We start from the raw sequence: 27,808 nt of genomic DNA, 5'->3' as shown, positions 1-27,808 counted from the left end.
GCTGGAACTCCAATACCGAAGCTGGGTGGAGCCAAAACCAAGCAGGAGATACGAGCGAGGATCGGCTTCCTTGATCTGCCTTGAGCGGGTTTCGGATAATAAAATACTTTCCTCTATTTTTGCTTGTACTTGAATGATCTTTATTCATTTTCTTTTTTCAATTTCCCTTGCATTGGGCTGCTAAAAAAGTTTTTCCTCAATGCAGAACGGTAGGAGGAATGTACGTTTTTTGGTTTTTTTTTTTTTCAAAATAGGTTATTACTGTAAAACCAGTGTAATTTTCTCCAACCTATGGACTGTACAAATTCCGAAAATAAATAATAAACGTTTCGCCAAAAACTATTGTCTCGTTCGACCTATGTCTCGTAGTTATTTCATTTTTCTCACTTCAAACAACTACCACCAGTTGGAATGTTAGATGTAATGACTAAGAATAAGCTTATAAATAACATTCACGGAACGGATGATTTTCGCAAATTGCGCTAACACTTTCTCTCTGAGATCGCAAAGTTGAACGGAATGATTCATGGTGCAACTAAATGCTAATTCTTATGACTATGAGTACGGTTAGATAAGCTTTCATCAAAAAGCAACTAGCACTACTGGTACGGAATCTTCCTTTAAGGATATGACGAAAAAAAATATTGAATCTTAAACGGAAGCTTTGATCATACTCGAAAGCGGGATGGGTTTTTTACCTGATTCCTTTTGACAATTGCTGTCTGATAACGTTTACCACTTTAAATTGGGCTAAAAATAAGTGACACTTTTAATCCATTGATACTTGCACGATTGCCTACTGCAACGAGACTAAATTCGCCCTTAATTGTTTTGAAAAAAAAAAACAGTACGTATTTCTAAATGATTTAGAACACAATGTCTCACAACTAACTTCACTACAAAATTTCATCTTATCTTTCATTCTAAGATGATTTTATTTCTTAAAACAGAATATCTAAGTCATTTTTCTTAAAAAGTTGAAAAAAGTAAACTTTACCAAAGGGTATAAAACATCAAGTCTACAATAAAAATGTTCTCCTCGTTTTTCTATCGACTAAAACCGTTGCTAGGTTAAGGTTAAGATTAAGATTACTAGTGTTTGCAAGTATTTCTGTTGTGTAGTTTTAATATTTTCTACCTCTAGGAAGGAACAATCGAAAACTGTACTACGTTTAATTTTGAGATGTTACTAATTGTGAACCCAGCAACAATAATTGAAACTTTTCCTTTTACTACAGTATTTTAGGGTACGGTCACATGGAACTACTTTGTGTAATAATCGAAAACGGAACAAATAAAGTGATCCCATTAGTCAGAAAAGGAAGGCAAATAACCAGGACTTACAGATTTCCTGCAACAGTGGCGTTCAACGGTTGATGGGGACTCACCGATAGAGTGACAGGGTTGCGATTTTCCTCATCGCCCACCATGTGGCCACTGTTAAACGATCCCGTCGTTGTTCCTGTGCTGTTTGAACCCCCATGAGCACCACCGCAACCGCCAGCCGCCGTCAAAGCACGAATGTGAACGCCATTCAACTTACCTCCCTTGCTGAGGGCTTCCACCAGCATGTGCAAGCGCTGCTCCCGTTCCGAGTGACGGCGTTCCAGCGAGGACACCTGATTGTCATTTGTTCAGTTAGAAAATTATTACGAGGTTCGTGGTGGACGAAGTTTACGATGAAATATGAGATCGTATTAGCTTTATCTAGATAAATAGTTTCTTATTCAATAAAAAGGGGTTTCAGCAAGAAAGAAACAAGGTTTTTAGGAAGTTCGTTATAAGCATGATAAGCTTTATATGAGACATATGTAAAAAATTAAAGTTTTGATTGAAATCAGTAAATTAAACTAAAGCATTTAAAACCTTTTATTTATACACAGGAGCTCCGATTTACGCTCTGAATTATCTAGCGCCAATTCATACCATAAAACAAACTTTCAAGCAACAAACCAAATAAATTACTCAAGCAAGCACCTTCTACTGCTACGTGCACGGGCTGACATTTGCTTGAAGAAAAAGCGCATCTCGTTTCGTTTTGCCACCGCCGTCGTCACCGTTACCAAGCACTGGAAACCGACCCGGACTGTTCGTAGCATTTTTCATCGCGAAAATACGCCCACTATCGGTGCCTATCTTTGCCAGTTTCGTTTTCTTCGAACCGTAAGAAAAAGCACGCCGCCGACAGCCGGCAACGGATAGGCTGCACCAAAACCGATGCTGTGACATATTTAAATAACGTTTGAAATTTTGTTTCCGCTGGAATGCGCAAAGCGAAACGCCAGAAGGTTTAACGTAACAATATTGCGAATAAAGTCCCGGTAAGCAAATGAGTTAGGAAATAAAAGAACGAGAGACAAACGAACGCCAATTTTAGTATTAACGAGTGTTTTAGTACGCATGGATTGGTTCGAGGCAGTGGAAATCAAAACATGTGTGTTTCAGTAATTAAGGTTAGGCAACAAAAAATGTTCGCAAACGAAACTATCTTCAACCAGGTTTCTTTTCACGGCTTACCTTTGCCTTAAGCGCAAAATAGTCAATGTTATGATTCGGACGGCGCTTTTCTTTAGTGTGCGGTAGCTCATCCCGTTCAGCCAAACGTTGCTGTAGGATACGCACCGATTCATGACAGGCTGCAAACTCCCGTTCGTGAGCCGCTTGGAGAGTTTTAAGCTGAAAAAATAAAAATAATGAGCGATTTCAATTCTAATAATAAAACATTTTCTTTCACATACATCTTGCAGTCTTTTCTCGTGTAACGTTTTGTAATCCGCTTCCAACAATTTAATTTTCAAATGAGCATCCTTGAGAGCAACCGTTTCGGACGTAATCCCATCGGAGTACTGAGATGGATCATAAGCCTTGCTTTTGGTAGCAGTCGGTTTTCCATCGGACTTCAAATACGCGTCACGCTCTTTCTGTAGCTTTTTGATGGTTTTCTTACAATCCTCCACCTCACGAGTTAATCGCTGTACCGCCTTCTCTTTAATAGCTAAATCTACTCGCATTCCCCGAATTGTAGCTAACAGATGAGCATCCTCACGGTTCTGTATTTGGGAATCCGACAGGGAATTGGGTATTTTCCCACCGACTCCAGCCGAGGAAGCACGTTTCGATCCACCTGCAGCGGATTGAGTGCGTCCCGCGGGTCCGCCACTTGTCAGCTTACTATCGGTTTGCACTGAAATGGAGCGAGTTTTAATACTCTCCTTTTCTGCGACGTCATCTGTTTGCGTAAAGCAGCTGCTAGTAGCTGTCGCTCCCCTGGGAAGCGAAGATGCTGCGTGGCTCGTAATGCTTGAGAGTTCCTCCATCTGCCGGATGATTTTCTCATTCAGCTTGGAGTTAATCTCTTGCAAACTGAGCACCTGCATCTCAAGATCGGCAATGTGCGTCTCATATTTGGCTTGTACGGAATTGAAGCGCGCTTGCACATTAGCCAGTATACCTTGCGCTTTGGCATCTTGCTCTTTGGCGTCAGCTTCCAGCTGAGCAATACGTTGCTCCAAAAGTCGGCGTGTCTGCGATGCATCTTCAGCAGATTTGCTACTGCTGGTGTGCTTGCTAGCGACTGAAAATATACCTTAATTTAGCGAGTTAGTGAAGTAAATCTTAAATAATTTTAAACCTATCAACGCAGAAACCGAGTCCGGATGCTTTCTCATCAAAATTCGTTCCATTTCTCGACACTGCCGCTGCAGGTCCTGTATCGTTTTGCTGTCCTTTTCGTTTAGCTCCTGAAATCGCTTCTTATCTCGGCAAGATTCTTCCAGTTCGGATTGCAGAATTTTTTGCAGATCAAGGGCAGCATCCCGATCACTACGGGCTGCCTGCAATTCGGATCTCAACACATTTGCACACTCGGTCAAGTGTTGAAAGTCCAGCTTAAGTTTGTCACTCTCCTCCTGTATAACCCCATGGTTCTCCCGTAGAGTCCGATGAACCTGCGAAAGAGTATCGTACTGAATCTTTAGACTTTCGTACCGCTCTTCGGTGTCTTTTAGTTGCTCCTGTAGCTCACTAATGCTACTTTCGAGTTCCCGCTCTTTAGCCCAACTGAAGGAATCGCTGTTCGCGATTGGGCCGGTGTGGGTTGGCGATGGGGCAGTCGATTTGTCACAGAAGGTTTTTTCGCGAGCTAGGGTCACTAGCGCATTCGAAGGAGACGGCGTTTCTCTTTCTCGCGCAGGTTCATTCAACGTCAAGTTGTAAATTTCTTCCAAATCGCGAATGCGGGCTTGGCTAAGCAATTGATTTTCTTTGTTTTCTCCGACCAACTTACGAGGCGCCGCTGTCGATGGGCGACTAACAGTGGAGCGTTTCTTTGGTGTGGAGGATTTACCGCTCGCTCCACCAGCTGTAGCCGGTTTCGTGATAGGAGCACCATTCTTCTTGTTTCGCATTGTTTCGGTTGGTATTGAGGATGTTGCCTCCGGCAGGGTGTAGGTTTGGTCTGAATGTGGCCTACGGTGGGCCTGGTCGTCCTGCTGTTCAGTGGTACAGATGACGAAGCTCCGGCGACGGAACGTTTCTCGCGGAAAACTTTCTTCTGCGTCCTGTTGGAGGGCGAGCTGTTTGTGTAGAATCGCGAAAGGAATGAAAACAGAAAAAAGTATTAAAATGGGATGAATATTTGGATTCTTAAATCGATTTTGTAATTATATTATTTTCAGCGATTTTCCGTTTGAATGAAGTTATTCATTTTTAAGTTATTTGATGATAATTTTGAACAAAAAACTGTTTTAATAAAAATAGATACAGTCGACACTTTTTCCAAGTTTATCAAACCGTAATTTTAACACATATTATATCAAATGGAATTCAATCATTTTTACTTCTATTTAACGTTAGCCTGTATGCAACTTTGATGAATTATTCGAGTTAAAATCGTTGAGGAATAAAAAAAAGGTTCATTTATGTAGCGATCCGGTTACTTTTGACAGTTTAAAAAAATAGAAACACAAACACAACTTTACAATAACATAGGAGTGAAATAATAGCGAATTTCTTTATTCGCAGAGCCCACCTGGGGCTATCTGGCACCTCTTTCTTGCATCGTAAATCGCGATATCGCTTTTTTATTCCTGCGTGGATTTCCCCTGACTCCATGTAAATTCGTTATATATATATATATATATATATATATATATATATATATATATATATATATATATATATATATATATATATATATATATATATATATATATATATATATATATATATATATATCCTCTTAGTTGCTGATGATTTTTTCTTAAGCTTTTCTTGAGTTAACAGAACACGGAACAAAAAATGAAGGGGGATTGAGCATTAAAGCACTAAATTTTCATACTATAAACAATTTGTTCTACTGATCTTGTTCTTTTAGTTTGTTGCATTGCATTGCATTGTTTAAATAAAGAAGGAAGAAAAAAGGTCACTTGTAATGCAGTATGTTTATAATCATTTGACCCCAGTTCAGATGGTTTAATTTTCAAACATAATCTTCATCAATTACCTACACAAATCACGTTTAAGGATTTTTTTACGAAAATATTCAATTGAGTTCGTGCCCCACATCCCAACAACAAACAATATTTAATTAGCAACTGGAGAAATGATCAAAAACAAAACTGCCAACTCTCAACTCAATTCGCGTACCTCGCAGAAAGTAGCTCCACCATAAATCATTACAGTAGTAGAACCATTAGTTTTTGATTCTGTTTCACTCCACTGCTACTGCCCCACGCATGAGGTACGGTGCGGTGAGATTTAACTACAATGCACTGGGTGAAAGATCTGTCCCTAAGCCAACACTGACAAGAAACGCCGACGGCGAACAAACTCACACCGCGCGTTTGCTTGTCTTGTGTCGTGATCATAATTTCAATATTTGGCCATCAATCTTCCACAGCCAAAACCAGCTTCTTCTTTACCGTCTACCGCTCCCCCGGCAAGTAAAAGTCTATCAAGAAACAATTTTTACTCATTCTCGTCTCGTGATTTTCTGCCCAATACCAGTAGCAGCTCCGCTTCAGAACAAGTTCTGAATTTACAAGTGCGTCTCCTAACAAGCAGAGTCGAACGATGCGAGCGCGAAGGTGTGGCGCTTCCCTCGAAAAACGGGACTATTGAGCTTGATGAGTATTCACCTGCGGAGAAACCCCTAAGCTCCCGTTCGTATATAAAATGCCCAGCAGGTTGATCCCGGCCAGACAGTTCGAGTCAGAAGCAGCGCGCGTGAGTAAGCCTTTTCACGAAGTTTTTTGTTGTGCTAGGTGACCCATATTCCGGGATCATCTTAGCTGGGTCAGAATAGTGTGTGAAATGAAGTTCTACGCTGTGTTTTCACCGGTGATTCTAACGGTAATCGTGCTACTTAGTTTGTGTGTTCCTGGTGGAACAGGATTATCGACCGTTCCACGAAATTCGGACGTACTCATAGTAGATCCTGATATACCCACCGAGGCTATTCCGGATGATGTGGCCCAGCAGAGCGTGCCTGTCGATGAGCCAGTATCGTACGAGGGAGCCCAGCTTTGGCGGGTAGATTTCGATGACCAACGGAAAAAGAATGCCGTGGCAGAGTTGCAAGCGAAATTTGGTGGGTAAACTGGTGTTAAATCGTAGCTGAGGATTTACCTTTGAAGAATGTGTTAAAATATGCATTTGAAGTGAATGTTTTTATGGAGATGATTCTAACCGTAACCATGAACCAGGTGCAATGAACTATGCCGCACCAATAACAAAGGCAAACCTGTCATCTACTATCCATTTGATGTGTTACCAACATTATCCTATACAGATTCGGACAAGATGAAAAAATGTTTAATTTTTTTTATTGATTAACATTCCATGCAGTAATTTCTGTATCCTATCACAAAGCCGCAAAGAAAAATATAATTGTTTCCAGAAAAAAAAATCAAAACTGGTAACCTGTACAATCAAACCGAACAACTGATACCGTTGAAGTATAATAACATTAGGGTAGGTGACAGCTTTTGAAATACTAATTCTCCATTAAAGTTGCATTTTTTTAAAGTTCTCATCTATGGACGTACGTGCATTTTGGAAATTTATTTTCTATGTGGATTTCAGAATTGATGAGGAACAATCAGAAAAGCAGGGATTATGCGGCATATTTCGAATAATGTTTCGTTTTTCAAAATCGTTTATGTCAGTGTTTAAATTTCCAAAATAAAATTCAAAAAGTTTAAAGTTCGAATTCAAAAGCACTCAATGTCTTTGGATGAACTTTAATTTGTGGACTATGATGAAGATCAAGAACGTGTATTTTGGAAAATGTCGCAGGGATCCTAACAAGACGCGAACAGTCGAAATATTGAAACATATGTCCCAAACATTAGATGCCACTGAAAAACAAGCCAAAATCTTCTAAACATTCAAAACTAACGCTGTCAAATGGTAGACCAACTTGCTTTTTAAGCTCAATGACCGTTTTCGGTAGTTATTTTACTGAGTTCGGAGATTTGTTAAGTTACTGATTATTCCGGTAATTCAATTTACGATAATTCGGTGTTGGATTTTCGATATTTCAGTAGAAAATAATAGCATTACGGTAAAATGAAAACATTTTCAAGTAGTTCGGTATTTTGTTTTACCGATGCAATATTATACGTTTAAGTGTAACACCAGATCTCGACGTTTTATGCATTTTTAAGACATTTGGCATTGGAAAAAAAATTTCGATTTTCCCAATTTCCTGTACTCCCCCTTGGTAGTTTTCCGGAAGTCGAAAAATCACAACTTTGAGCGCTTTGAAGCACCCCTAAATTATGTCCGATTGAGCTGAAATTTTGCACAGATCATTTATTTGGGCCAATGAACAAAATAAACATGGTCGGTTTTTGAAATTCGATGATGATTTTTGTTTTCGTACAAGCATTGCCTCTTTATTGCTGGTAATGCAGAAACAAACCCCAAAAGAGCCATAAGTGGTTGAGTTCCACACTGCTATAATCTCGCAGACTGACGTAAGCGACAAAGGAGTTATGTTTTTTTTTTTTGAAGTAGAATACTTCTCTCAGGAAGTTCGGTTACATAGGGATGTGAAATGAAAATCTAAAACCGAAAAAAGTGAAAAATATATCCAATTTCAAATGCTAATAAATCGGTTAGTATTCGATGGATTTCCTTCGTTCTTGCAGCAATAGATTGGAAAATCTTCTAAGATTCTTCCCAAAATAAGATAATTGTAATTTTATTATTCACACTATTGTACTATTGAAAATAGTCAAGCCTTGTCAAAACGAAAAATTCGACCTCTGATTGGTCGTTATATGCTTGCTTCCCAAGCACGGTCGACAGGATCATATACCTTGCAATTGAAAACATGCTATTTGGCCTATATAAGAGACTGTTCCAGCCGGAGCCGCTCATAATAGTTCTAGACAGCGCCAACAGCAGTCCTTCCTTAGCAGCAGCACATTTGCCTGTGGTTGGTCACCACGTCTCAAGAGCAGCGCGGTTTTGACGTTGGATTAACGTCTATATCGAAGTTAGGCTCCTGAATTTGAAAATCTAGTAATTCAACCAGGGAAAACCAGGGAAAAGTGGTCAGGTTTTGAGCGCTTATATATCAGCCATTTCTTTTCAGAATTTCAAGGTTTTGGCATCAACCGATCAGAAATTCTTTTACGGTTGAATTTATGTAACAAAAATAACCTATTGTTCGAGATACACTATTGAAAAATTGATAAATCACATCGATTGTCTAAATCATACCGAGCAACCAATCACTACCTCTCTTCACAAGCACAGTCGACACTAATGGATACAACCGATCTGACTTTGTAAGCAGTCTCGCAGCTTTCAACCAATAACGAGCTCGCTTTCGGTAGCTGCAACAGGTGTTTCAACACCGTTTTAAAATGCTTCTTTTATCATTACCACTGAACAGATTCTAAACACCAATGGCTTGATTGATAGGGGAAATATTGCGCAAGATTGTCATATAATAATTTAAATATGTTTTCGATACTAAACTAGATAAAAGTTATGTTAAAAGTCGTGCACATTCAACCAATCACAAGCTTGCTTGTCCTTTGCTCGCGGATGGATTTTTGCATTTGGCTATATAACAGCCTGCGTCGTCTCATAGCAGTCATCAGTTACCAAGTGGAAGGCCACTAGAACGATCCTGAATAATCAGCAGCGGTGGCTGATTCCAGTGGCGTAACTGAGCTGCAGCAGAACCAGAGCGGTGGTATCAGGCAGCAGCGGCGGAGGTAGTGGGCAGCTGCATTTCTTCATTTAGTTCGGTTCCCCTTCGATCTGAGTTGGACCCCACCAGCGGTAATCCAATTCAGATATCGTTGGGTGAAAACAGCCAGAATCTGCACGAGCCAGCACCGCCACTAGGAAAGCTACCGCCATTTAATGTGTGTGCCGTGTGCACATATAGCGTATGTGCATCTGCATTGCTATGACATTTGCGATGATAGGGATGGCGCTGTTGCGTGTGTATGGTCAGCTATAGCGTGTGTAAGACATTAGCATGGGTAGCATATTATGGCTATTGCGTGTATATCTTCAGCGTGTGTACGGATAGTTGTAGCGTGTGTGTGGATAGCTGCTGCGTGTGTAATGATCAGTTATAGCGTATGTATGGATAATAATAGCACATGGTTGGATAGCTTATGCGTGTGTATAGATAGTTGTATCGGATGTATGGATAGGAATAGCGTGTGTATGGATAGCTTTAGCATGTGTGTATAAAAAACTATAGCTACAGCGTTTGTATGAATAGTTTAACAGTGTGTATAAATAGTTATAGCATGTGTGTGGATAACTATAGCGGGTGTTTATCGAAGATTATTATTGTCATTAAAAATATTAAAACGTCTTAACGAACACGGTTGTGAATTTGATTTTACAGCAGCGATTTTAACTTCTTCAGCCAGTCTTTATTGATCGAGGGAAACTTACTGCCTATGAATGAACACTTATTTACTAGAAATTTCATTTAGATCAAAACAGGTTCTTTTTAGTATCATAAATTATTGATAAAAAGAGTTGCAAGTTTTCTTAATGAGCATTCATTAAATTTTCGTTTTTGTTTCTCGGTGCGCGGTTTTGATTTTGTTTCTCGCACACAGAGAAAGAAACTTGTCGCTATCGTGAAAAATAACAAAACAATTAGAAATGCTCTAAATCACAATTGAAGAAGTTAAGATATTTTCCTGTCACTCGCCAAAACCTTGATAACAACTACCGAAAAACGTGTAATTGAGCTCTTGCTATATTAAGTTATTGAAATAAACGTATTTTTTTAAATACATGAAGCTATATGCTGGGCTGGAGCTACCCTAGCATGAGTTCTATCGATTTAATGTCAAACAATTTTTAAATTTAAAATTTTCGTTTGAATCGTTCTGGGCTTCAATTTCAGAAAGTTTCGTTAAGTTTGCTTTTTGCTTGGATAGGAAAATTTTACCAATTCGCTCAATTAAATGATTGTCTTAATAGTGCAGCTACGAACAAAGGTTTGATTCGAATATGTATGAAATGACAGCGACTAAATAAAAGATATCCATTCTTTTAGTATATATTATTATTTATAACGTTTTAACGTCTCAGCGTTCAGAAATGCACTGTTAGATAAAATTGCAGCAAATACTAGAGTTGCAATTCTCTCTATTATTTGTTTTAATGGAATATAAGAATACCGTAGTCCAACGTCATGCGGTCGTGTCTTGAGTGCCACCCTCCTACTTATTTTCAGCGTGTGTCGCCAGACAGCCATTATTCCCCCGTGTTGGGGCAGCATGAAGATTGCCATCAGGAAATCCAATTTCGGAAATCAAAATGCCTTTTTCAAGGCAAATAAACAAGTCATTGAAAGTTAACAATTTTTGTCAACGCAAGCAAGCATTCTGTGTTGCATCCTAGCAATTTTAATTTGTCTCACCCGTCTAATTTACTGAATGTGAAATAGCTTCCACAGTGCATGTTGTCCGTGTATCTTAATTCCACCAATGTTAGGGCAGCTCAAAGGTTGTAATTAGCAACCGATTCTGAACCGCAACATGCTTTTTTCAAGGCAAATAAAAAAATAATTGAAGGTTAATAATTTTCTGGCATCAACACAAGCAGACATTCTGTGCGGGATGCAATCAAACTCTGTTCTAGTTTTCTAATTTTCACTTTATTTAGTAAACCCCCCACTATAGGGGCAGCGCAAAGGCTGCGATCAGCATGACCAACTTTGAATAACAAACTGCCCTGTTAGACCGCATTCACAAAGACGAGGATGCAACACGCAACAGCGAGCAAACGAAATCGCTTGATGTTACAAACCGCAATAAGATACGGGTTAAACCCGTTGCGTGTGTGAGAGCACCATCGGTGTTTATTCGCTGGATACAAAAATCATATGCGAATTGTTGAATAATTCGTCTAAAGAACATAAGGAAATGGTAAACCTGAACTGAAAGGCGTGGCCTATTACGTAGCACCCTTCGGCTATAAAAGAGTGTTTCTGGGAAAACTAGCTACATTCATTAGTCGGAAGGTGAACTGGATGGACCGTCCACAACGTTGACAGCAGTAACAGCAGATATCGGCAGTCAGCAGTAACAGACCATAGCAGCGGGTCGCGCCTGTAGCTGCCTTCAAATTAAACAAATCACTTGCCCTGTGGTTGGTCATCACGTCTCAGGCCTCTGCCAGGCTTCCTCTAATGGAAAAGTAGGAACATTTTGTTTAGAAGAATCTTACTGTCGGTAATATTACAGAGATGCGATTGCATCATATCCGATATGGAATTGAACAATTGTTCTTTTGAGGACAAATAAAACACTTAATTTGAAGAGTTAATAGCTATAATATGGTAACAGCCTCAGCGATATGTGCAGCCGGTACTTCCCTAAGGCCGATGTAATAAGGAAGTAAATGGAAGCGGCACGGCGAAACTGTTCGGGTGTTCTTAGACGCGCGTCATTTTTCGTACGATAGCGGCGGTATTAGCGGTAGATGCATTTGTCAACACTTACTCCAGTAAAGCCGTGTCTAATTTTCAATGTGAAAACAACTTTCTATTGTGTTGGCCGTGCGCATTAGGCCTCTGCCAGGCTAAACGCGATAAGCGGCGCGAATCGATACGCCGGCCGTAGGTTAATTTACAGCCGTAAGTAGAGCTGTGTAAAAGTATTCTACTTCAACCTTGCGGTCGTGGCTTTGCACACAACCCTCCTGTGATTTTTTTGTGTGGTTAAGACATAGAACACACAAAATTTGACCTATAAGCCCCGAAATTGTTTATTTAATGTCGAATTCGTTTTTGCGACGATGCTACACCGTTTCGAACTACACTTTGCAGCTCGAATATGACCAACCAAACGAAACTACACTCAGTTGTCATTTTTTCGTACAGAATTTGATAGCATTTGTTTTTGTTGTTGGTGTTTTCAAACTACACCGTGTTTCTTTCGTGTGCAATTTGGGACAGAAAAATTGTAATTTTGGTGAAGTCCGGAAAGTGTTACACAGATTCTAAGAATCAATTTCCACGCGGTATGTTTTTAATGACCGTTTTGAGTGCTGGATGAACCTTCGAAACCAAGAGATTTTCATGAAAAATCTAGAGAAACATTTCAAAAGGTCCTATCTGCTTTGATCGATCACTTTCATTCAATCACCACACCTTAATGAGCACCTTTTATGACACGTTATTTGCACAGGTTGATAGCGGAGGGATCAATCTAGCCTTCTGAATGAAAACCACGCTTGAGAGACGCTAGGCTACTGACTTGGGAGCTGAACCATTACCAAAATGAAAAGATGCTCTGGAAAACGATGAGAGCAGATAGGACCTTTTGAAATGTTTATCTAAAAATATTTCGATAATATTATACGATATTGGTTGATATATTTTGATATTATTCGTTTATCTGTCACATTGACATCCTTTCAGCGACAATGTAACCTGATGTAACGTCAATGAGCTGTGATATAGATAAAGAAGTGCCCAAAAATGCAACGATAAATACTTTGTAATATTGAATATTGGGAATTTTTCGCATCAATATCAATAGCGTCTTGCCCCAAGGAGTTGGGGTAATACTAGGAGTATGAGCTTCGACAATATTGTAGTTCTAATTGATGACTTCAAGTTCGACACACGAAGTTGTTCAGAATCGGATTGTCTAGCTATATCAGTTTTTAATATGATCTGAAAGAGCTACATTTTCTAAGCAAAACGTGATTTTCAAAAATTTTCTATCACTGTCCTTCAATTTTTAAATCACGAATTAAAACTGCTCGAAATCGCTACAACGCTCCGCCCAGATAACGGGTGACAACTAAAAATCTGGAATTTTTTTGGGGCTCTACTCCACAACAAACACGCTCTGAAAAAAATGAAAATATGTAAATTAAGGCTGTATATTTCTGCCAGTATTTTTTGTTTTGTTTATGCATACTCAGTTCGGTTCAAAATGGCATCCAAACAAGGAGCATTCCGCAAATGCATTGAACAGTTCGCTATAAACTGCACAACAATTTTGGCAAAAAGTTCTTGGTAAACCATTCTGAAAGCAAAAATCTTCTGGTTTCTATTGTGTATGGTTTCTTGCGAACCTCAACTATAATGCGCCGGGAAGGTACCGGAATACCGGCCAAGATATTGGGCAGAAAAGGACTTTTTCCTTTTTTGTCAAATCATGTTTCAAGCCTAGTGGTTTGGCTTTTAATTAACATATATACCAGAACGAATGTTTGAACAATATTATGATTCTATTTCTTTCAAAACACCATACAGATGAAAAGTACACTAAAGTCGCTTTTTACGCGGGGGATACGTGCCGCGTAAAAAGAAACCGCGTAAAAAAAAACCTCGTGAATTCCGGAATCCGCGTAAAAAAAACAGCGTAAATTCCGGAATCCGCGTGAATTCCGGAATCCGCGTAAAAAAAAACCGCGTAAATTCCGGAATCCGCGTAAAAAAACCATCGTTAATTTTGCATTCCGAGTAAAGGGGAACCGAAATCCGGGCAAAAAAAATACCGCGTAAATTCCGGAATCCGCGTAAAAAAACCGCGTAAATTCCAGAATCCGCGTAAAAAAGCCGCGTAAAAAAAAGGCCGCGTAAAAAAAAGGCCGCGTAAAAAACCCGCGTAAATAAAACCGCGTAAAAAGCGACCTTAGTATATGTGTTTTGGCCGGAAAAATATCATCATAGTATGCCAAAAAACAGAAACGTTTCTGAACAATCACTCGACTCCATTTGTACACCAAATACGCAACCCACCGAACCCACCGAAGTGTCGTCCAATCAAAGATTTCTTTGGGATTTTGAGTTCCTTCGGTGCAAAAATAACTGGAGATCAACGAATTGCAAACAGTTGATCGGTTGAATCAAGAGATGCATTCGAAATGCGGACTTGAAGGCCATACAACGCTTTTGTTTCGGCATCATCAGAAAACTTCTTCGGATGGCCGGCAACGGACCTTTCTCAAATGTTTAGTATTTTTTGTTAGTTTGTAATGAATAAATCTTCATGAGAAATAAATCAGTTTTTCTTCAAGTTCTTCCACTTTTTTTACAGCTGTAGAAAAAAAAATCCGAATTTTTAGTTGTCACCCGTTACCAACTGTCATTGTAACGATTTGGAGCAATTCTTATTCTTCATTTAAAAATCGAAGGATAATCCGATCACACGATTGTAACAAACGAGTAACACAAATATATCTAAGCTTGATAGTATTAGCAAAGCCTGTGATATCCTTGATATGCCAGAATGATAAAAAGTACAGACTTATATCAAATTCTGTTATCATACACATGAATGTTCAATAGTGTGTTTTTTTAAAGCATATTTATAACAAAATTTGTTATTCAATTGACAAAATATTGTACATTCCAACTAAATCTAATCTTCTTCTGCCAAAAACCTAACAAAACTTGCTATAATTTGTAATAACCAGTGATTTTGATAGAATCGAAATAAGTGATTTTGATAGAAATTTCGATATTTTAACTATTAACTAGACCAAGTTTGGAACACAAGTTGATACAAAAAGTTCGTAATCAAATAACAAGATTTATTATAATCCCCATTTTTTGACTGATCGGGAATGATATAAAATTTTGAAAAATCACGTTTTGCTCAAAAAAAATCAACTCTTTCAGCTGATATATAAAAATCAGAAATCCGTGAATAGCTAAATAACCCTATTGTGCTTATAAAATAAGTTATCGGCTTGCGAAAAAATAATCGCGAGTGATAATTTCCACTCTTGTTCTTGTTTCTTTTTTTTCGATTTTGAAATATTTTTGCACACTACGCATTGGGGCCCATCCATGAATGATGTCACGCAAATTTGGAAGAAAAATAACTTCCCCTCTCCCCCTTGCACAAACTGCCACAACTACCCAACTAGCCCCGAGAGAAAAGGCGTTTAATCCTGAGTCCAAGAGTTCTGTTGATGGAGTCGCATATCAACATAGAAAGCCGAGGCAGTAACTGTAGCCTGATTTCTGAAAGACCATCCATATTTAGTTCCTCTTCTTTAATCAATTTGCAACCCAAATCTTCTGATACAATAACTAAGCATTCCTCTTCACGTGTTGTCGCAATTTTTGTAGGATTGAAAGAGACTAAAAAATGAATGAAATTGCGTTGTCATCCAATTTCATGCACTGTAAAATAGAACTAACAAACAATACGCATCTACGACGTAGAAAAAATTGTCATTCATTTTATCTCAGGCAAATCATAAGCGAAAGAAGGGATCTTAGGACTATGAATAAATTCAAACGTAGACTACGCATAATAAATTGGCATAGTAAAATTTGTAAAGAAGGAAATGTCAACGAAGAAGTACCAAAATTTTATGAAATAATTAATCAAATTATATAAGAAAATGTACCACTAAAAAAAGAAGACGAACGAACACCAACAAATATCCAATGTGGTGTAATCCACAATTGAAGAACCTAAAAAATAGAAAACAAAAAGCACATGAAATATACAAAAAAGACAACAATAGCGAAAATCTTCAAAATTACCAAAAAGTTTGCTTTCAACTTGACGCAGCCATTAAAATTGCACATGAAGAACATAACCGTAAAATCGAAAATCAAATCAAGTCTTGCCCGAAGAACTTCTTCAATTACGTAGAAACCAAACTAAAAAGTAACAACAACTTTCCATCACGAATGCATCTTGACAGTAATGTAGGACTCGTATTTTCCTGAATTTTCGAATTCCTTATCTGTCAATCAAATATCCTAATTCGAATTTCAGAACGCACTTTAAAATTTAGACGCTACGAAAGGTCCTGGACCTGACAGAATAGCTCCGATTTTTCTCAAAAATTTGGCAGAAGAAATATCTACACTTTTACTACACCTCTTTAATATGTCTCTGAAGAATGGATTTTTTTTTTCAGAACTCTGGGAAACCTCAGATTTAGTGCCAATTTTCAAATCTGGCGCTAAATCTGACTTTCGTAATTATCGTGGAATTGCCATTATTTCATGCATTCCAAAATTATTTGAATCAATTAATGAAAAAATCTTTCAGCAAGTAAAAAACCAAATTACAACTCAACAGCACGGCTTTTACAAAGGCCGATCAACTACAACTAATCTTTTGGAATTCATAACTTTCACTTTGAATGTAATTGACAACGGCAACCACGTAGAAGCTCTTTATACGGACTTTAGCAAGGCGTTTGACAGAATCGACATACCTTTGTTGCTCTCCAAGCTCGAAAAATACGGAGTTGAAACAAAATTTTTGGAATGGCTGCAGTCATACTCAACAAAACGAACACAAATAGTCCGCTTTCGAAATTCCTTTTCAAACCCAATAGAAGTAACTTCCGGTGTTCCTCAAGGTTTTCGCCTGGGCCCTCTCCTTTTTATATTGTACGGGAATGACATTTCCTTTCTTCTCAAATCAATACACGTGCTTGTATATGCTGACGGCATGAAGCTCTTTATAGAAATAATCAATGCAGAAGACTTCGAAATATTCCAGAATGAAATAAATGTATTCTACACTTGGTGCAACTAAAAACTTTTGCAACTCAACATTAAAAATGTAATTCAGTAGCCTTCAGCAGAAAAACAGTAATACCACCAACAGACATTTTCTTAGGAAAACAACCAGTAGAAAAATGTAAAATCGTAAGAGACCTAGGCGTAGTCTCAGACTCCAAACTTACATTCAAAGAACATTATAACACAATAATAGACAAAGCAAATAGTATGCTGGGCTTTATAAAACGGTTCGGCCTTAATTTTCAGGACCCATACACAATCAAACTATTATATATTACATACATCCGACCAACTCTGGAATACTGTAGCATTGTGTGGAGTCCCCATATTGTAACACATGAAGAACGCATTGAATCTGTCCAAAAACAATTTCTTTTATACGCGCTTTGTAAACTAAATTGGACAGCATTTCCCTTACCATCATATGAAGCACGCTGCATGCCTATAAGGGTGGGGAAAAATAATCGATTTTCGAACCAAGTGTTTTTGGTTTCTTTTGGGGTCCCATACAACCCTAAACTTACTTGAAGTCGATTGGTTTTGTCTCCGCTTGGCGCATTGCATTTCAAATTTGTATGAAAATTTATATGGGAAAACCTACTTTTTTGCATTTACCTTTCTAGAGAGCTCAATAATGCTCTAATAATGCACTACATTATGTTAAAGTATAGTATTTTAGATGCCTAACAACTTTGCAAAAGACACTGAAGAGCTAGAATGTCCCTAAGAAGAGCCATAGTTGTTCAAAGTTGATTATGTCGATTTAAATGCAGAAAATCTTGTTTTCTGCCAACATTACCAATGTACCGGCGTCAGTAGGATTCCCATCAGAAGTAACCTGTCGTAACGAGTTTATACACTCAGCTGGACCAAGCAAACAAATTTAGGTCAATATTCTAGGGGTAAATAGAATCTACAACGTGTTTCAGAGGTAACTTCTGATGGCAATCTGACTGACGCCGGTACACTGGCAGTGTTGGCAGAAAAAATTATTTGCAACATAAATTTCGACATACTCAACTTTGGACAGCTCTAGTATTTTTTTGGCACACCCTAGCTCTTAAGTGTCTTCGGCCAAGTTGTTAGGCATCAAAAAACCTACCGAATGAAGTCATTAAACCTATGGTTTGAGCCATTTTGAGCTCTTTAGAATGGAAAATGCAAAAAAGTTGGTTTTATCATACAAATCTCCGTATGAATTTAAAATGCAATGCACCAAGCGGAGACAAAACCAATTGACTTCCAATAAATTCAGGATTGTTTGAGGCCCCAAATAGAACAAAAAAACTTGGTTCTGGCTTTTTGCTATCAAATTTCGTTTTTTCCATATAACGATTACCCACCCTAATGCCTATAGACATACAAGCACTTAAGTTAAGAGCCAGTTCGCGAGTTTCAGCTCAATCGGAGGACATCAAAAGAACATGCGGTTGCGCATGTTCTTTTGATGTCCTCCGATTGAGCTGAAATTTTCAGTGTTTGTTCGTCAATTTAAGGTAGGAAGTTTTGCAAAATTTCAATTTTTTTCATGGAGGTTAAGTGGGGTACAGCGTTTCTTGAAAATGATATGTACAAAAACGTCCAAATTCCTCAAAGTGCAATAACTCCTGCTAGACTTGATGGATTGGTCCTGAAAATTGACAATTTTCAAAAAAAAAAAATGCATTTTTTTAGTCATGTTACCTCTTTGCCATGTATTGTGACCATGCGTTTTGAAGTACTCTCAGTGTAGAATAATACCACAAATTTTTAGAAAAATCCGTCAAGTCTAGCAGGAGTTATTGCACTTTTTAGAATTTAGACGTTTTTGGACATATCATTTTCAAGGGCCGTTTTACCCCACTTAACCTCAATGAAAAAAATTGAAATTTTGCAAAACTTCCTACCTTGAATGGACAAACAAACGCGGAAAATTTCAGCTCAATCGGAGAACATCAAATAACGTCCCTCAGAAGGTGGTTGCGGCTCTCGCGAACTGGCTCTTAAGTTGTTTCAAGTTCAATTTTTTTTTTAGTTTGACTTGCAATGTTTTCAATACTCTCTCGCCAGACAGCGATAACTCAATTTTTCAGTTAAAACCAGTTGATAAAAGTTCAAAGTATACACTGAAATTTGACCTTTGAGTAACTTACTTTAAGTAGCTTTAGCTTAAAGTTTTAGACACAAAAAATAACAAATATGAAGACATTTTGTTTATGGTCCCTATTACAGAAGACGAGGCGAGCAAAATGTTGTATTGGCAAACCCGAGAGAATTTTGGCAGGTGACAGCTTAGTGACAGACGAGCTACTCGTCCAAAATTCAACCGACTCGCCATCTGCATTACCAAAATTGGTCAAACGAGTAATAGAATAGGATTGCCGAAATTAGATCACTCGCTTCAAGAATTAATTTGGAAATGATTATAAAACCTATCACAATCTGGATGAAGGCATAAATGATTTTAATCACGATACGTCAAACGTAAAATGATTTACATCGTAACAATGAAGTTTCGAAAAAGCAAAACCACCTTTGATTGTTTTCCAACGTCTCTCGTTGTACAATCCGTAACCACCAATCTCACTATTCACTAACTGACTCTTCTTTCCCACACACCAGATGGCGCCATGTGGGCCTTCAATGCCACCTCCGTGGACATCTTTCTGAAACACCCAAAGCTAGCCGGTGCCCGCAAACTTCTACGAAGAGCGAAAATTTCCTTCGATGTGGTGATCGATAATATGCAAAGAGCAATCGAACAGGAAAATCCTCCAAAGGACCAACTGGAGCTGTGGGAAAACCGCGACGGTAAGTAAACCGGTACCGATCCGAACCAACAAACGGTGAAAAAGCAACTGCCACCTGAACGTGACGATGCAACCCTCATTGACTGATGACGGAGGGGAGCGATTTATTTGGTGTGACTGGATTACTATTACACGTGGTTGTCACGGGGAGGTGTTATTTTGAAGAGTAGCGTGAGTTCTAGTTGTACCTAGTCGCCCCGTAGATGATCCCTAGTTGAACTCCGAACAAATCATGGGGTCCTGGCTAGAAGGGGTGATTGCATTGAAATGTACTCAGTTTGCGTAGCTTGATAATATGGAGCAAGATTCTCAAACAAATTTAATTGAAGAATATCATAAAACTCTACAACAGAGATTTAAAATAGTGATTTGAACAAATCATCAATCCACGCAACATGCTTTGCTTCAAATGATGTTTGGCAAACGTTACCATAGTAGGGTGGCAGCGAAAATGGTTATGTCAAATTTCTAAAACCGACCATGTACATTACCAAACCACATGCAAAACATTTTAATGCTTATTAGGTATCTTAAACATAATTTTTTCGAGGGTCAAAACACCCCTTAATCATATCAGATTAAGCTGAAATTTTGCACAGGTTATTATTTTGAGCAATGAAACAAAATGTATGTACAATGGTCGGTTCTTTAAATTCGATGATGACATTTTCTCCATACATCCCATTGCCACCCTAATACCTAGACACCGGTTCAAATGCGATGCCGTTAAGGTACAGGGTGCTAACAGCAAATACGCATATGAGTTGTTATGTTTTGATTGCTATGGGCAACAGCATATTACGATGATGCCGCCAGCGACACATGCTCGTATGAAAATTAGGCGCCTTTAGCCGTTTAATCGCAAAACAAGAAATTCTTTTCTGTTTTGTTATTGACTATACTACATATACATACTTTGAAGTTTTTTTTTTCATTTTCCAGAATCATTAAGAAATAAATCGATCTTTTTTAACTAAATAGTCCAAAATACTCGGTAATAATAATTTAAAAAACCTGGGCTCGGGTTTTCCGAAATTCTAAAAAAATAGGAAGCTGAAATAATTTAATAAAATTTTTATTGAGTACACATTGTAAAAGTCTAGTCAAAGCACATATTGTTTTCCTGTGGCAATAAATGAATGTTAATGCAAGCTCAATGTGCTCAATAAATGAATGTTAATGCAAGGCTCAAAAATTCAATAGATGTTACTATTCACGATCCCTATTCACGCGATCCCTGTAGACAAAACTAGCAACTCATTCCACAGAAGCCAATTTCCTGTACAATTTACTTTGATTGATTATGCATGCATTCGGTGTTGCTCACCTCAAACCAATCCATATCATTAGGCTTGTCGTGCTTACTGGCGCTAAACTAAACTCCTCCCAGGAAAGGAATATTTAAAAACCGCTCCAGAACGACTAATCGCGTGTGCTTTTCCCTTGAAATGATGCGAACTAACAAATGAAGCACGTGCGTTGCTTTGTGCTGTCTGAGCACCTGTTTGGATTCGAATACTTATAATTGAAGCAAATATCGCAGAAGAAACAATTTTAATCGTATTTATCCCTTCGCAATAACTTCAAAACTTGTTTCTTTTTCGTGCAGACACTTCGAGCGCACAGACCGAACTTATTCGAAATGTGTGTAATTAATTTCACACTACCCGCGACGAGGGCCGGACTGATTTATTTTAACTTCCGAAATTAGTCCCGCAAAAGGAAGTTTTATCGATACTTGCAGGGATTCTTTGAGGTACTTTCGCCTACCCTACCCTCACAATTGGCGCAATTGCACAATTAGTCATACCGCCCCGCATCCTTTGTCCGTCACATTGCCCTTTACAATCAATGTATTTTTGCATTACATTTTGTAGTACCTATACACTGTTATGAGCTGATTTTTTGTTTGTTTGTTCTCACATCACACGATAACCGAAGGACATCACATGACATGGACGGCCTACCATCGGTTGAACGACATTCACGAGTGGATGGAATATTTGGGTAAAACCTACCCAGATCTGTGTAGCACCAAAAGCATCGGAAAATCCTTCCAGGGCCGCGATATGAAGGTACTTCGCATATCCAATGGAAACCCGTCGAACTCGGCCGTCTGGATAGACGGTGGAATTCACGCTCGCGAGTGGATCAGCCCAGCAACGGTAACCTACATTATTAACCACTTGGTTGAGGAATGGGACGAGCAGCCAGAGTACATCCGAAACATCGATTGGTACGTGCTCCCGGTTCACAACCCTGACGGCTATGAGTTCACTCACCAATACGACCGACTGTGGCGTAAAAATCGTCGGAGCGCAATATATGGACGCTGCGCCGGTGTTGATCTTAACCGTAACTGGGGTCATAAATGGGGTGGCCAAGGATCGTCAAAGCAACCGTGTTCGGAAATTTTCGCCGGATCTGGAGCATTTTCCGAACCGGAAACAAAGGCAGTTCAAAGTTTCATGCAAACTTCAGCCGCCAATTGGAAGGGTTTTCTAACGTTCCACAGCTACGGCCAGTACATTCTCTATCCTTGGGGCTACGACCGAACGGTTCCATCAGATCATGAAGATTTGAAGAGAGTGGGAGACGAAGCGGCACAGGTAGGGGCAAAAATGTTGTGGAAAGTAAATCTAAACTGACATTTCGTTTTTCACTGTATAGCGAATGAAAAAACTAGGAGGTGCTCAATATACGGTCGGCCCCTCAGGGGACACACTCTATCCTGCGTCTGGAGGCTCGGATGATTGGGCGCGTGGGGTAATGAACATAAAATATGCCTACACTGTTGAACTAAGAGACACCGGCCGGCATGGATTTGTACTACCAGCAAGCCAAATTCAACCATCGGGAGAAGAATCACTATTATTCATAGACTCTATCGCTAGCGCTATATCAAAATTGTGAATTGCTCACCTTTTGAATAAACTTATATTTTAACTGAATCAAGTCTAATTATGTGTATGTGCGGTATAAAATATGCTACGTACCTTGACGAGCTCCTTGTTGTCCTCTTCTCGAGCAGTGGCTCCGAACTCTTCCAATACACCGCACCTCATTCCCATTGGTGTAGATTCACAGGATATATCTCGCAGGGCACTAGTTGCCGTTTGATTTGAGTTAGGATCTACTTTATTACAGCGAATACCATTTTCACCAGGCTCCCTGAAAATCGGCTGCTCTCGTATCAATTGTTCTGCCTCCAGTAGAATCTCGTCCACACTCCTGCCATCTTCAACTCCCCCTGCCAGTTTGTTGACTTGTGCAAAAATACGATCCACGTCGACATCTTCGGTGGAACCGTTTCTACCGCTATCACCGGTGCATTCACCGGAAATGACAGCTCCCAGACAGCTTTGCTCGTTACGAAGGAACTCCAAGAAAGACGACTCGCTCGTTATGTCATCCAGTTGTTGCTGTTGGGCTTCAAGCAATTTTTCCATTCCGCTAGAACCACCCATTTTCTGGCTAGCTGATGCTGGCGGCCAGAGAAAAGGCATTACACTTTCGCAGCGATTGAGCAGTAATCGACTATCAATTTCATTCACACAAGCACCACATTACACCTAACTTTATGCAGAATCTGTTAAAAGTGCAGGAAAAACACTCTAAAATGGAAAACTTCCGCATATAAAAAGATTATTCGTCAAAAACCAACGATGTCCTTCTCAGTTTTTTTTTGTATAACACACCCAACACACAGAAATATATGGACTGAAGTATATAGCAGGCCCAAGTATGATGACAGTTCTACAAGGTATGCTATTCACGCCAATGTATTAGTGATCGTTATGAACTTTTTCCAATTTTGTATGAAATTTGAAATGATTTTGCATTTTAAACTAAACTTATAAAACATACTTTCCTGAAAAGTTATAGAAATGATGTTGAAACATGTTTTATTTGTGGGGAATACATAAACATGCTGCGGTTTAGGTAAAATATGCTAGTTTTCATCAATTTGCCGGTAACCTTTTTGCACTTTTCGTTTTTTTCTTGTACTCTAATAGCGCTTCTAAATAGAGTCGCTTATGTTTCATACAGTAACAAAAGTCATGAGCTATGACAATGACTAAGATTATGCTTTAACCATTAGAAATATAGCATTTTTCTATATTTTATTTCGACATATTGTCGCAATTTTTCACACTAAATCTAAATTAATATCAATTTCTAGTGTGTTTCAACTGGAGATTCACTCTTTTCACCAAAAAAATCAGATATAAAACAACATAAAACGAGAAATTTCCAAAAATGTTCTGAATTCCATACAAAACGCGAAATTTTACATAACGAGATTTGTTTGTGTGCGTGGATAGACAAAAATGTAGCATACCTTGTAGAACTGTCATCATACTTGCATAGCTTGAATATGTGTGGATACTGTGGATGCACGTGTGGATACTGTGGATGTCGCGTTGACGGTGTTGCTGATATTTGTTTGGTTTTTGCATGCGAAAAAGGAAGGAAAAATTTTTGCTTTTGTCATCACGCACATTTTGACAATTACATATGAGTGTTCACATAGCTGCGGACAGCCTTCAAAATCTCTTTCAACACGAATAACCCGAATAGTGTTTACACATCATGCCAAAGTAGATGTAGTTTTTGGGGTATTATATTCCACCAGTTTAAATCTCAGGCACTCCCAAGATTTTCAATAGAGATAGGAGCCCGCATAATCAATAACCATAAACGGATGATAATACATATGGTTTAACGATATCCCATGGGTATGCATACAGTCGGGACTATATCCCGAACTAAGTGTTAGGCACGTTTTATAGTTATTGATTATGCGGGAGTAACTTTTCACCTACGCACACTAGTAAACGTGTAAAGCCATGTAAAGTTGCTTTTGTTTCTTCCAAATTGTATTAATCATTGCATTTCATTGTTTCGAATTTTTATTACTTTTTGCCATTTTTGGTCGATTGTGTTCAGTAGCTTCTCCCGGTTCCTGGTAATGGATGAAAAACTTATTTAGAACCGATTTTAAAACATATAATAAGTGTTCTACTGAATTATTGTCCAGCTGCTAAAAACATAGTATTGCAAACAAAACATCGATTTGTTTATGTTTTTTTCATCGAGTGGCACTAACTCATTCGTCACTTCACTTCTTCGGCAGTTCAGAAGGTTTATTTACATGGTTTTAAAATTTGGATTCATCCTTACACACCTGTGAAAAACACTGAACTCGGTTAAATTTTATCGGAATCTCAGCAGCTGATCGTTCGGTGAAATCTTCGGTGTTCCAAAAATTACCGAACAGTTTGTAAAACTGTAAAAATGTACAAGCTTTAACACAGTAGCAGATGCGTACGATTTTAATATAACTGGCACAGCTTTTAAAAACAGAATTCGCGTTAGGTAACCTTTTGTGATTATTTATTGACATTGTTCTAGTATTAAGTTTTTCATTAAGACACACACTTAGTCAGATGAATTTTAATAAATTATAACAATTATTATTATTATTATTATTAACTGTAAAAATGTACAAGGAAAAAGAAAAAATACAGAACGCACCTACTAAACCTGCCGATACCGCCTGAAATCGAACGAAAAGGTTTATTCAGATTACTTACGTAATGTGTCAGACTCGTACATCCTGTTCAGCAACTCTAAATTAACACTTTCCGTATTATAAATAGCATATGTTTACTCACAACAACAATTAAAACAAATCAGCAGCAGCATGGCCGCCAAATTTCCAATTTGACAGTTTCACAGACTGTAAGGTACAAAGTTATACGGATTCCGGTGCATGTAAAGTCATGCAAATATGGGTAAAATTTTACGAAACTAAGGTAAAACCACATGTATGTATGTGGTAAAACTCACAGACATTACATAACAGTCGTTGATTTGCGTTATAACGCTACGCTATAATGCGTGTTCGAAACACGCGAACCTCTTGAATTGTGTAAGTGAGATGATTTTCTTTGTTAGCTGCTCGGTTAGCTGTAAGATTTATTTTTGCTGTAAGGCTAATGACATACTGAGGCGTCAAATGAAGCGTATCAAAAAGCGTCAGAGCTACTTCCTCGAACGTCTATATGAAACGCTCAAACCGGTCCTACTGGAGCGGCAAAGACGCGTCGATAGAGGCGGCGAAACAGAACGAGTAGTGTTTTGACGCGCTTAAATGTACGCGGTAATACCATATTCAGACTAAATCTTTTATCGCCAGGTGCTTTATATTTGCTTTGGTAATTGAAAAAAGCTAATAAAATACATTTTCGTTTAGAAAATGTTAAAATGTTTAGAAAAGGGGTTGTGCAGTAAATCCATGTTCAGACTAAACCTGATTTCGCCAGGTACTTAATATTTGCTTTATTTTGGTCTTAAATCTTAAAAAAGAAAAAAAGTAGGATAGAAAATACTATCGGGAAAAATTTTCAGGTCGCCGAGAAAACAGCACTGATATTATTGATTGATATTGCCGAGTTTTGATTTGAATGGCCAGAAATCTAGCATGCTGAACTTCTTTGGTCACGAAAATGCAAGCCGCTGAGTAACTAGCTGTGCTCACATGGGTTATTCAAATCCTAACAGATATTATAAACTAGTTGAACGTTGCTCGGGGTCAACGGGTTTGAAATTTAGAATAATTTCTTAAATTTTTTACTACGTCTGTAGCGCAACTCACTTCAGTAATATTATTTTATTTCATAAAAAAATCTCTATGTTTACTAAAAACGTAATTTACCGTGCTTGAAGAAGCAAAAAAATCTTCATTGGACGAATTCATATTTCTTTCAAACAAAACCACTACTGGAATCTAGGAATATGACAACACAACGCATTTGCGACGCTCGCTCCAGTATGTCATAGGAAGCTTCACCCAACGCTTCTGTTTATTCCGCTTCTCAAACGCTCAACGCTTCGCTTCATTTGACGCCTCAGTATGTCAGTAGCCTAAGAATCTCGAAATAAACAAAGGTGAGTTCTACGCACACTCTTATACATTGCAATGGTGCTAATGTTCGTTAAATATTGCTTGGTGGTGTCTATGATACTTTAAACTGACATAAGCAGAGTTGTCAACAAAACTCCAAAGGAAGTTAAAAATACCAGAGGGGATTCACTGCTGTCAAATTTCATATATGTGTGTGTTATCGCAGATCAACTCTGGTCCATGACGTTTGTTGGTCCATGACGTTTGTTGGTCCATGATGTTTGTAACTATGAACAATAATGGAAAATGTGAATAGCTAAACAACATTCATGAAAGTTTTCCGCGGTTTCTCGAGTTTCGATGAAAAACATTCCAATTCTATAATATTTCACATCGATCAATTTCATGACCAAAAGGAACAAAAACCAAAACAAACACCATGTTGCCGAATATGTTGGTTACACGATTTTTGACAGATAGATCCCCCCTGAAAAATACCTACATTCGCGTTGACGGTGTTGCTGATATTTGTTTGGTTTTTGCATGCGAAAGACAAGGAAGGAAATATTTTTGCTTTCGTAATCACGCACATTTTGACAATTGCATATGAGAGTTCACGTAGGTGCGAACAGCCTTCGAAATCTCTTTCAACGCGAATAACCCGAATTGATGAACATACAGGCTGTTTAGCGACGGTAGCGACATCACACTTTACTTTACCATTTAGCATGACGAGGAGCCAAGTATGATGACAGTTCTACAAGGTATGCTATTCACGTCGATGCATTAGTATTAGTGATCGTTATGAACTTTTTCCAATTTTGTATGAAATTTGAAATGATTTTGCATTTTAAACTGAACTTATAAAACATACTTTCCTGAAAAGTTATAGAAATGATGTTGAAACATGTTTTATTTGTGGGGAATACATAAACATGCTACGTTTTAAGTAAAATATGCTGTTTTTCATCAATTTGCCGGTAACCTTTTTGCACTTTTCGTTTTCTTATTGTAGCCTAATAGCGCTTCTAAATAGAGTCGCTTATGATTCATACAGTAACAAAAGTCATGAGCTATGACAATGACTAAGACTAT

At 38.4% G+C, this 27,808-nt stretch overlaps 2 protein-coding genes across 2 annotated transcripts; one reads left to right on the top strand and one right to left on the bottom strand.

Moving 5' to 3' along the window:
* Window positions 1–122: 122 nt before the first annotated feature.
* Window positions 123–23,534, bottom strand: LOC129733960 (centrosomal protein of 162 kDa). Its single transcript, XM_055695615.1, has 5 exons — window positions 22,800–23,534; window positions 3,632–4,574; window positions 2,739–3,574; window positions 2,518–2,676; window positions 123–1,619 (listed from the first exon to the last, which is right to left on the bottom strand). Exons 1-5 carry the CDS (start codon window positions 23,307–23,309, stop codon window positions 1,341–1,343), a joined length of 2,727 nt encoding a protein of 908 aa, XP_055551590.1. The 5' UTR covers window positions 23,310–23,534; the 3' UTR covers window positions 123–1,340.
* LOC129733985 (carboxypeptidase B-like) lies at window positions 6,189–22,754 on the top strand. Its single transcript, XM_055695644.1, has 4 exons — window positions 6,189–6,589; window positions 19,616–19,804; window positions 21,745–22,412; window positions 22,474–22,754. Exons 1-4 carry the CDS (start codon window positions 6,313–6,315, stop codon window positions 22,714–22,716), a joined length of 1,377 nt encoding a protein of 458 aa, XP_055551619.1. The 5' UTR covers window positions 6,189–6,312; the 3' UTR covers window positions 22,717–22,754.
* Window positions 23,535–27,808: the final 4,274 nt, after the last annotated feature.

This window comes from Wyeomyia smithii, chromosome 1 (genome assembly GCF_029784165.1).
Source record: "Wyeomyia smithii strain HCP4-BCI-WySm-NY-G18 chromosome 1, ASM2978416v1, whole genome shotgun sequence".
NCBI classification, from domain to species: domain Eukaryota; kingdom Metazoa; phylum Arthropoda; class Insecta; order Diptera; family Culicidae; genus Wyeomyia; species Wyeomyia smithii.
Note: the sequence above shows the minus strand (reverse complement) of the source record. Positions and strands in the feature narration are given on the sequence as shown.

Coding starts and splice junctions, on each gene's coding strand:
- LOC129733985 (XM_055695644.1), top strand. CDS start 6,313: ATGAAGTTCTACGCTGTGTTTTCACCGGTGATTCTAACGGTAATCGTG. Junction 6,590..19,615: donor AGAGTTGCAAGCGAAATTTG/GTGGGTAAACTG, acceptor CCCACACACCAG/ATGGCGCCATGTGGGCCTTC. Junction 19,805..21,744: donor GCTGTGGGAAAACCGCGACG/GTAAGTAAACCG, acceptor CGATAACCGAAG/GACATCACATGACATGGACG.
- LOC129733960 (XM_055695615.1), bottom strand. CDS start 23,309: ATGCCTTTTCTCTGGCCGCCAGCATCAGCTAGCCAGAAAATGGGTGGT. Junction 4,575..22,799: donor ACAACAAGGAGCTCGTCAAG/GTACGTAGCATA, acceptor CTACACAAACAG/CTCGCCCTCCAACAGGACGC. Junction 3,575..3,631: donor CTCGGTTTCTGCGTTGATAG/GTTTAAAATTAT, acceptor GTATATTTTCAG/TCGCTAGCAAGCACACCAGC.